This window comes from Heterodontus francisci, chromosome 36 (assembly GCF_036365525.1).
Source record: "Heterodontus francisci isolate sHetFra1 chromosome 36, sHetFra1.hap1, whole genome shotgun sequence".
NCBI classification, from domain to species: Eukaryota; Metazoa; Chordata; class Chondrichthyes; order Heterodontiformes; family Heterodontidae; genus Heterodontus; species Heterodontus francisci.
Genome location: NC_090406.1, coordinates 5866554 through 5877345, shown reverse-complemented (window position 1 = coordinate 5877345; position 10792 = coordinate 5866554). Strand labels below are relative to the sequence as shown.

The window sequence follows — 10792 nt, the reverse complement described above, 5'->3', positions numbered from 1 at the left end:
CATCTTCACTGTAGACGGTGATTACAGTTGTTAATCAATCAGTAAGAGGTTGGATTACACAGCAAATTAATTACCAGAGCAGTAATGAAATGTCAAATTACCTTTTCACTTTTTTTTTTAAAGAACTTTCTTCTGCAGTTCTGCTCCCCACCCCACAAAATGCTGACTTTCACTGGTTACAGGTTACACACACACTGACTCTCACTGGGATACAGGTTCCACACACACTGAATCTCACTGGGGTACGGGTCCCACACACACTGACTCTCACTGGGATACAGGTTCCACACACACTGAATCTCACTGGGGTAAGGGTTCCACACACACTGACTCTCACTGGGGTACGGATTCCACACACATTGACTCTCACTGGGGTCCAGGTCCCACACACACTGACTCTCACTGGGGTACGGGTCCCACACACACTGACTCTCACTGGGGTACAGGTCCCACACACACTGACTCTCACTGGGGTACGGATTCCACACACATTGACTCTCACTGGGGTACAGGTCCCACACACACTGACTCTCACTGGGGTACGGATTCCACACACATTGACTCTCACTGGGGTACAGGTCCCACACACACTGACTCTCACTGGGGTACAGGTTCCACACACATTGACTCTCACTGGGGTACAGGTCCCACACACACTGACTCTCACTGGGGTACGGATTCCACACACATTGACTCTCACTGGGGTACAGGTCCCACACACACTGACTCTCACTGGGGGATAGGTTCCACACACACTGACTCTCACTGGGGTACAGGTCCCACACACACTGACTCTCACTGGGGTACAGGTCCCACACACACTGACTCTCACTGGGTTACGGGTTCCACAGACACTGACTCTCACTGGGGGATAGGTTCCACAGACACTGACTCTCACTGGGGTACGGGTTCCAAGTGCCTAGTCTTCATGAGTAAGTCTAATAAGTGACAATCAACAGGCTATTTTGGAAGACATCACGCCAAGCTCAATCCTCTCCTCTTTGGTCACTTTCCCTATTTGCTTGCCAGCATGAGTTTATCGATATTATCAGGAATGTGTATTCCTGCTGTATCCTCTTTCTTTACCACAGGTAGAACGAAAGGTTCAGATCAGCGCAGCCTGCAGAATGCAAGTGTGAGCATCTTGGCTGTGTAGCTCAGTATGTGGGTGCACTTATGAGCTTAACTACCTGACACGTAAGGGATGTTTTTGGCTTAGTTGGAGAAATTCAATTGCAGAAACAGTGGCTAAAGTTGAATGATCACTTTTAACAGGGCCTTGGATAATTATTTGAAAAAGTAACATTTAAAAGTAAATGGGACACAGCTTAATCAGAGATCCTGCACAGACATAACGGCCCGAATGGGGATGTTGAGGTTTCGGGAATGAGACTTAGTGAATAATTCTTTCAGGGAACTGGCAGAGGAGTGATGGACCTTGGTTGGTACCAAGATAATTTCTTTATATTTTATAAACCACGTAACAAGAGGAAGCTGTTTAGCCCCTCGGGCCTGTTCTGCCATTCGATGACTGCAAATAGAATTTATTGCTAGGGGGTTTGAGTTTAAAAATAGGGAAGTCTTGTTACAACTGTACAGGGTGTTGGTGAGGCCACACTTGGAGTTCTGCGTACAATTTTGGTCCCCATATTTAAGGAAGGATATACTAGCATTGAAGGCAGTTCAGAAAAGGTTCACTTGACTGATTCCTGGGATGAAGGGGTTGTCTTTTCGAGGACGACTAAACAGGTTAGGCCTTTATTCATTGGAGTACCGTATCTCCAATGCAGAAGTCTTCGAGGCGGCCAACATCCCCAGCTTATACACACTATTGAGTCAGCGGCGCTTGAGATGGCTTGGCCATGTGAGCCGCATGGAAGATGGCAGGATCCCCAAAGACACATTGTACAGCGAGCTCGCCACTGGTATCAGACCCACCGGCCGTCCATGTCTCCGCTTTAAAGACGTCTGCAAACGCGACATGAAATCCTGTGACATTGATCACAAGTCGTGGGAGTCAGTTGCCAGCGTTCGCCAGAGCTGGCGGGCAGCCATAAAGACGGGGCTAAAGTGTGGCGAGTCGAAGAGACTTAGTAGTTGGCAGGAAAAAAGACAGAGGCGCAAGGGGAGAGCCAACTGTGTAACAGCCCCGACAAACAAATTTCTCTGCAGCACCTGTGGAAGAGCCTGTCACTCTAGAATTGGCCTTTATAGCCACTCCAGGCGCTGCTTCACAAACCACTGACCACCTCCAGGCGCTTATCCATTGTCTCTCGAGATAAGGAGGCCAAAAAAGAAAGAATGAGAGGTGATCTGATTGAAACATATAAGATTTTAAGGGGGCTTGACACGGTAAATGTTGAGAATATGCTTCCACTGGTGGGGGAATCTCAGACTAGGGGATATAGTTACAGAATAAGGGGGCACACATTTAAAACTGAGATGCGAAGGAATTTCTTCTCTCAGAGGGTAGTGAATCTCTGGAATTTTCTACCTCAGAGAGTTGTGGAGGCTAGATTACTAAATGTATTTAAGGAGGAGGTAAATAGATTTTTGATATCTCGGGGAGTCGAGGGTTATGCAGAGCAGGCCCGAAAGAGGAGTTGAGGCCTGGGACAGATCAGCCATGATCTTATTGAATGGCGAGGCAGGCTTGAGGGGCTGAATGGCCTACTCCTGCTCCTATTTCTTATGTTCTTATGAGATCATGGCTGATCTGTGACATAACTCCTTATACCGCCTTTCCCCATGTCCCTAATGCCATTGGTTGACAAAAATCTATTAATCACGGTTTTAAAATTAACAATTGATCCAACATCAGTTGCCTTCTGTGGAAGAGAGTTCCAAACTTCTCTCACACTTTGTGTGCGGAAGAGTTTCCTAATTTCACTCCTGAAAGGTCCGACTCTAATTTTTAGGTTACAATCTCTCTTTAAATAGACGTTTTGCTGTGAGTTTTTCCTAAGTCCCACACGGCCTCCAACTCACTGGCTGACACCGTGCTGTCCAGTGTACTCCTTAAAAAGAGTCTCCATGAACTGCAGCAAACAGAGCTCATGACCCAAGGAAGGATATACTTTGCTGAGAGGGGGGCAAAAAAGATTCACTGGATTGATTCCTATGATGACGGGCTTGTCCTATTAGAAAAGGAATAGGCCTATACTCTCTGGAATTTAGAGGAATGACTGAGGATTTCATCGAAACAGTGCGTACTCATAGAGGGCTTGACAGGGTAGATGCTGACAAATTGTTAACCCTGGCTGCAGAGTCTAGAACTAGGGGCCATAGTTTCAGGATAAGGGGTCATCCAATTAGGATTGAGATGAGGTGAAAGTTTTTCGCTCAGAGAGCTGCGAATCTTTGGAATTCTTTACCCCAGAGTGTTATGGATGCTCAGTCATTCTCCAGGTGTGATTGATGGGAGAATTACCCAATCATCTCCATTTTGGCCAGGAATAGTGGTGTCACTATATGCAGTCCTCTCTTTAAATAGAATGTTTGTTTTGAGTCCTGCTACAAGTCCCACCCTGCCTCCAGGTCATTGACTGACACAGCAGTGTCAATAATCACTCTGGTATTTATGTGCCCTTATTTAATAAAATAATAGCACAGATAAAACAACTAATAAAAGGTATTTGAGGAACAGTGCCGAACAGTGTGGGAGGAGATAGTTTGGGGGCAATTACATTACAGATGCACTTTGCAGAATTAGTAATTGGTTCAGTGTGGAAAGGTATCTTAGACTTATGCCTGGCATACCAAGCTTTCTTGGTAGTTTGTTTGGCAGCTCCATCATTGAATACCTTTAAGGCTGGGATAGACAGATTTTTAGTTTCTCAGGGAACCAAGGGATTTGGGGTTATAAAATAAAAACAAGAAATGCTAGAAATACTCAGCAGGTCTGGCAGCATCTGTGGAGAGAGAAGCAGAGTTAATGTTACAGGTCAGTGACCATCAGAACTGAAGGGATTTGGGGGGTCAAGCAGGAAAGTGGAGCTGAAGACCAAGATCAGCCATAATCGCATTGAATGGCGGAGCAAGCTCAACAGGCCATAAGATTTATTCCCTCTCCTATTTCTTGTGTTCCATGCCTCGTCCAACTGGTTAATCTCCACACAAGCAAATAGTTTCAATCCCACCCTGTTCCCATCTCCCTTCAACCCCTTTATCTTCATCCGTCTTTACAATCTAATCTTGGCATTGGGCAGCCTCACAACTCTCCCTCTCTGTCCTAAATCTTTAACATTTAACCTTGTTCTTGACCGCTCAACAACCAGAAAACAGTTTTCTTCTATCTCTTTAACGAAATGCTCATTATTTCCGGTATTATCATACCTGCCCTCCAATTCTGACCATGGCTGGTCCACGGACATCATGAGGTATCCAACAAACAGTAGGTTTGGTCTTCCATTCTTCAGTCTCTTTCAAATAAGGTTGGCATAGAGAGTTGCCTCAAATTGACACATTTGTAAAAGCTCCTGGGGGAGCAGATATGCACACGTGTGAGTCGGTGCTGGTGATTAGATACTTGCTGGACACTGCAAATAAAATCTCTCTTGGTTCATACAGTGATCAGCAAAGGGTGCAGGAGCCCTTGGTAGAAATGGGTGCAATCAGTGCCCTCCAGACTATGACACACCCAAATTTGTGGAATTATATGGTCTTCTCACAGTGTGCTTGATCAGTAGTAAAAGTTGTGAGGTGTAATAGAATCAAACAGCACAAAAAAAGGCCATTCAGCCGATCATACTTGTGCCCTGCCGACTCTTTGATAAAGATATTCAATTGGTCCTCTCAGGTGGACGTTAAAGATGTCATGGCATTATTTCAAAGAACAGCAGGTAAGACATCCCCAGTGTCCTGGCCAATATTTACCTCTCAATCAACATCACAAAATACAGATTCAAAAGCAAAATAATGTGGATGCTGGAACTGAAATAAAAACAGAAAAGGCTGGAAACACTCAGCTGGTCAGCCAGCACCTGTGGAGAAAGAAAGTTAACACTTCAAGTCAGAGTCATGCCACAGAGACATACAGCCATTCTCATTTGCAAATCACACATTCTGTTCTTACTTTTGCATTTCTGTTGTAAATTCATACGACCACATTTTGAAAAGAAACTGCCTATTTAAGTGAATCAGGCTGTAATTATACCCACACTAATGATGATCGACTCAACTGCTGTGATAAGTTTACATGGACAGTTCCTAAAAAGACTTGCATTTATCTAAGTGCCTCTCACAACATCCCAAAGCACTTTACAGCGAACAAAGCACTTTTGAAATGTAGTCACTGTTGTGACATAGGAAATGCCTCAGCCAAATGCACACAGCAAGCTCCCACAAATAACAAGGTGATAATGACCAGATAATCTGTTTTTGAGTGAGGATGTTGAGGGATACTTAGGGATATTGAGCAGCAGACCAGGGAGGACCTCCCCCTCCCTTCGAAATAGTGGCTCTGGGAACTTTCACATCACCTGAGAAGGCAGACAGGACCTCGGTTTAATGTCTACTCCGGAAGACTGCACCTCCGACAGTGCAGCATTCCCTCAGCATTGGCACTGGGAATGTTAGCCTGGATTATGATCTGAAGTATCTGGATTGAGGCCTGAACCCAAAACGTTCTGGCTAAATCTATATGGGCAAAATTCAGAAAGAAATGAGTGCATATGTAAGAATTGTTGATATATTATAGATAAAACATATAAATCAACCACGTTTGAGGTCGACTGTAATGAGATTGCGGATGACCCACCTGCCTCTCCCCAGGAGAAGGTTTCTCCTTTACTAAGATGGCGTGCGTGACCTCATCATCCGATCACGTGCCCGAGCTCACCTTCCAGTCCTGGGGCGGGGCCTCTATGATTGACGTTCCCACTGACCTATTAGAATCCGCGAAGCTCCTTCAAGCCCTCGCGTTGCGTGATCGGTGCGGGCCAGTCGAAGCAAAGGGAGGGCGGGGTTTCAGTGTCAGGTGGGCGGGGGTTAGGATAGGGTGCCAGTAGGTTAGGTTGCGCCACGCGGTTCCCGATTGGGCGGCGAGTGAGGTTAGTTTGAGGCGGCGGCTGACTGCGGATAATGGCGGCCGGGGTGTTTGGCGCCCGTCTGCTCAGGCCGTCTCTATGGCGATGAGGCGGGTCCGGCCGGTTTAGGCCGCGTGAGCAAAATGACCCAAGGAAAGAAAAAGAAGCGGCTCAACCGCAGCGTCCTATTAGCCAAGAAAATCATCATCAAGGACGGAGGCACGGTGAGGAGGAGCAGGGGGAATCAGGAGGGGTGGCGATACCTGGGGCGGGCCAAGAGGGGAGTGGAAGACCAGGGGCGTGGGGGAGGGGTGGGATATACTTGGGGGAAGGGACATGGTGGAGGAAGTGGAATATGTAGGGACTGGAGAGGAGGTTGGGGGAGAATTGACATTTATTTGTGGTGTTAGTTGGGTTTTGGGGGCACGTCAAGGGTCTTGGATATATTTTATGGGGCAGTAGAGGAACTGGGATATATTGGTGCTAGAGTGGAGGTGTTTGTGAGTTGGACAGGAGAGGAGGGGTATATAATCTCAATTGGAGGGTTGGCATATGTTAGGGCAGTTGTGGTGTGGGATATTTTGGTCGGGAACTGAAGGGAGTGGAATATATTTTAGGAGGTAGTGGAAGAGGTGTGATAAATTGTGGGGTCATGGCGAAGCAAGGTATGTGGGGGCTGGGGTGAAGGGTGAAATATGTTTGGGAGTGGGATGTGGTCAGGAGGATGGAATATTTTGAGCAAGTTTGAGGTGAAGGGCTGTGGAGGGGTTTGGAGTGTAGGGTCTGATTTGGATGGGTGAGATACAGGGTTGGGATATGTTTGTGGGGTAGGGTATTAAAATAAAAGCAAAATACTGGGGATGCTGGAAATCGGAAATAAAAACAAATGTTGGAAATACTCAGGTTTGGCAGCATCTGTGGAGAGAGAAGCAGAGTTAACATTTCAGGTCACTGACCCTTCAGAACTGGCAGATATTTTAAAAAAAATGTAAAAGATTTTAAGCAAGTAAAATTTGGGTGGTGCAGTGGTTAGCACTGCAGCCTCACAGCTCCAGTGACCTGGGTTCAGTTCTGGGTACTGCCTGTGTGGAGTTTGCAAGTTCTCCCTGTGTCTGCGTGGGTTTCTGCCGGATGCTCCGGTTTTCTCCCACAGCCAGAGACTTGTGGGTTGATAGGTAAATTGGCCATTGTAAATTGTCCCTAGTGTAGGTAGGTGGTAGGAGAATGGTGGGGATGTGGTAGAGAATATGGGGTTAATGTATAAATGGGTGGTTGTTGGTTGGCACAGACTCGGTGGGCCAAAGGGCCTGTTTCAGTGCTCTATCTCTAAATAAATAAAAAATCAAGTGGGGATGGAGCAAGAGATCACAGAAGAGATGTTGATAGGACAAGGTCACAGAGTAGCTGACCAGAAGGTCATGGAGCCAAGGCAAACAATACGTTAATGGTGTGCTGAGAAAAGGCATTAGAACAGATAGGGTGTTAATGGACTGAAAACTGAACAGGCACAAGCACAAACATGAAATAAAAAGTGTGTAGGTGCAGTAGAAACAAACTAAAATAAAATACATCCCGTCTACATTGGGGAGACCAAACGCAAACTGGCTGATTGCTTTGTGGAACACCTCTGCTCAATCCAAAAGCATGACCCCGAGCTTCCGATTACTGGCCATTTCAACACACACCCCTGCTCACATCTCTGACCTGGGATTGCTGCAGTGTTCCAGTGAACATCAATGCAAGCTCAAGGAATAGCATCTCATTTACCGATTAGGATTGCTACAGCCTGCTGGACTGAACATTGAGTTCAATAATTTCAGAGCATGATGGGTCCCCCATTTTACTTTTATTTTTAGTTATTTTTTTCTTTTTTTGTTTGTATTATTTTAGTTTGTTTCTACTGTGCCTACCCACTGTTTTTTCATGTTTGTGCTTGTGCCTGTTCAGTATTCAGTCCATTAACACCCTATCTGGACTAATGCTTTGTCTTTCAACACACCGTTAATATATTGTTTGCCTTTGCTCCATGACCTTCTGGTCAGCTATTCTGTAACCTGCCCTATCAACACCTCTTTTGTTATCTCTTGCCCCACCCCTGCTTTACTTAAAATCTTTTACATTTTTTATATTTGCTTGTTCTGAAGAAGGGTCACTGACCTGAAACGTTAACTCTGCTTCTCACTCCACAGATGCTGCCAGACCTGCTGAGTATTTCCAGTGTTTCTTGTTTTTATTATAGGATATTTTAGAGGTGGGATATATTTTGGGGGGGGGTGGGGGGGAGGTAGTGAAAAGGTGGGATATATTGATGCCAAAGTGGAGGGTATGGGATATTTAAGAGTCTGAATTGGAGGTTTGGCATATGTCTGGGGGTAGCAGCGTGGAGGGGATATTTTGGTGGGGTCTGAAACAGCATAGCATATTTTAGGTGTAAGCGGAGGAGGTGCAATATATCAGTGCAGGTATGGTATGTAAGAGCTGGTGTAGAATGGGTACTGTGAGCACCCATTCCTAATAAAAGTTTGGGTTGGGGTAGTAAATGCAGAAGATCTGGGATAGGTGGAGCAGATTAACCAGTCAAGGCAGCAGTAATGGAAATGAGTACCAATGGCTATAGAGAATGGAGTTTGCGAGATGAGTACCAGTGAGATGGGACATAACAGATGAAGGCACTGAAAAAGTAAGGGAATGGTTGCACCTAAAGGGAATGATGGGGCAAAGATGACACAAAAAACATGGGTGTTGTATGTGGAGATTTTGGGGGTGGGGATGAGTTGAGGGAAAAGTAGCAGTAACAGGCAGAATATGGAGGAAGGCCGGAGTGAGCAAAAGAACTGGGAGGTTGAGTTGGTAATGAATAATGTGAATTTGGATGGATGGATACAGTGAATGGGTACATGGGTGGGGATGGTGTTGGAGAATGAGCATAAGAAAATAGTGGTGAAATGGGTCAGAGGCTATTAGGGGCATCCAGGATATGGGTATAGAGCATACGCACAGAGAATTGAGCAGAATTCGGTTTGTTTCATCCAAGTAGGTAATTGCTATCCATGGATGAGTCAGTGTACTGGTAGCCAAAACAACTTGGCTGATCAGTTCAATTATTTGACCATGCGTACCGTATCTTTAAGAATACTTGAAGTATTACTATTCTGTTGATAGTTAAAAGCCTCCTTCAGCTCTCTGCTTTTTGTCTCTTGTAAACCTACTAGATTTTGGCTTGCAAATTCCTTGTTTCTGAACCATATGTTACAATGCGAGTGGTTGCACGTGGTGGCTCAAGGGAACCTCTGAATTTGTGGATAGCACTGTTCAATATATTAGATAATTGTACTTAGGAATATTTTGATTCCTGCTGTTTGGGATTTTGCTTTAAAAAGAATGACTTGCATTTATAAAGCACCTTTCACAACATCAGGACATCCCAAAAGACTTGCAGGTTGGTAGGTAAATTGGCCATTATAAATTGCCCCTAGTATAGGTAGGTGGTAGGGAAATATAGGGACAGGTGGGGATGTGGTAGGAATATGGGTTTAGTGTAGGATTGGTGTAGATGGGTGGTTGATGGTCGGCACAGACTCGGTGGGCCGAAGGGCCTGTTTCAGTGCTGTATCTCTAAACTAAAACTAAACAAACCCCTTTACAGCCAATTAAGTACTTTTGAAGTATAATCACTGTTCTAAAGTAGAAAACGCAGCAGCCAGTATGCACACAGCAAGCTCCCACTTTAAATATTGACCAGGGCACTGAGAACACCCTTGATCATCTTGAATATTCCTATGCGATATTTCTGATCCAGCTGAAAGGACAGAAGGATCGTCAGTTTAACATCTCATCTGAAAGAAATGTTCCACGGTGAGTTGTGAGCTGGGATTTCCTGCCTGTAAGGAGTATAGTCATTATGGCACAGAAGGAAGCCATTCAGCCTATCGAGTCCATGTTGGCTCTCTAGTGTAATCCAGTTAATCCTATTCCCCTACTCCATTCCTGCAGCCCTGCAAGTTTATTTCCCTCAAGTGCCCATCCAATTTCCTTTTGAAATCATTCATCATCTCCGTTTCCACCACCCTCATGAGCAGCGAATTCTGTGTCATTACCACGCTGTGGTAAAAAAAAAAGTTATTCCTCACATCCCCCCAAAACCTTAAATCTGTGTCCCCTCATTCCTGTACCATCAGCTAATGGGAATAACTTTTCATTGTCTACCTTCTCTAGACCTGTCATAATCTTGTGCACCTCTATTAAATCTCCCCTCAATCTCCTTCACTCCAAGGAGAGCAACACCAGCTTCTCCAACTTAATCTCATCCCTGGAACCATTCTGGTAAATCTCCTCTGCACTCTCTCTCGAGGACCCTTACATCCTTGCTAAAGTGTGACCAGAACAGGACACCATTTACTATTTGTGGCCTAACTAGAGCTTTATAAAGATTCAGCATAACTTCCCTGATTTTTGTATTCAGTACCTCCAAATAATGAAGCCCAAGATCCCATATGCTTTGCTCACTACTCTTTCAATATCTCCTACCACCTTCAAATACATGAATATGAACTCCCAGATCCCTCTGTCCCTGTACACTCTTTAGAACTGTACCATTTAGTGGTGGAAGCAGATTCAATAGCAACATTTAAAGGAGAGTTAGATAAATTACTTGAACTGAAAATATTAACAGGGCTATGGGAAAGCAGGATTAACTGGATAGCTCTCTCAGTCAGCACAGGGTCGCTGGACTGAACAGCCGCATCCTGTATCATTCTATGATTCTA

The 10792-nt window shown here is 45.1% G+C and overlaps 1 protein-coding gene across 2 annotated transcripts in view; it reads left to right on the top strand.

Annotated features, from left to right (window-relative positions):
- Positions 1-6015: 6015 nt before the first annotated feature.
- LOC137351535 (hippocampus abundant transcript 1 protein-like) overlaps positions 6016-10792 on the top strand; it is a 70629-nt gene continuing 65852 nt past the window's right edge. For both annotated transcript variants that reach the window (XR_010969512.1, XM_068016028.1), the window contains exon 1: positions 6016-6250. Coding sequence is in view for 1 of the 2 variants with exons in the window: in XM_068016028.1 (XP_067872129.1) it covers positions 6170-6250 (81 nt within the window). In the remaining variant the exon portion in view is untranslated. The remainder of the gene's footprint in view (positions 6251-10792) is intronic.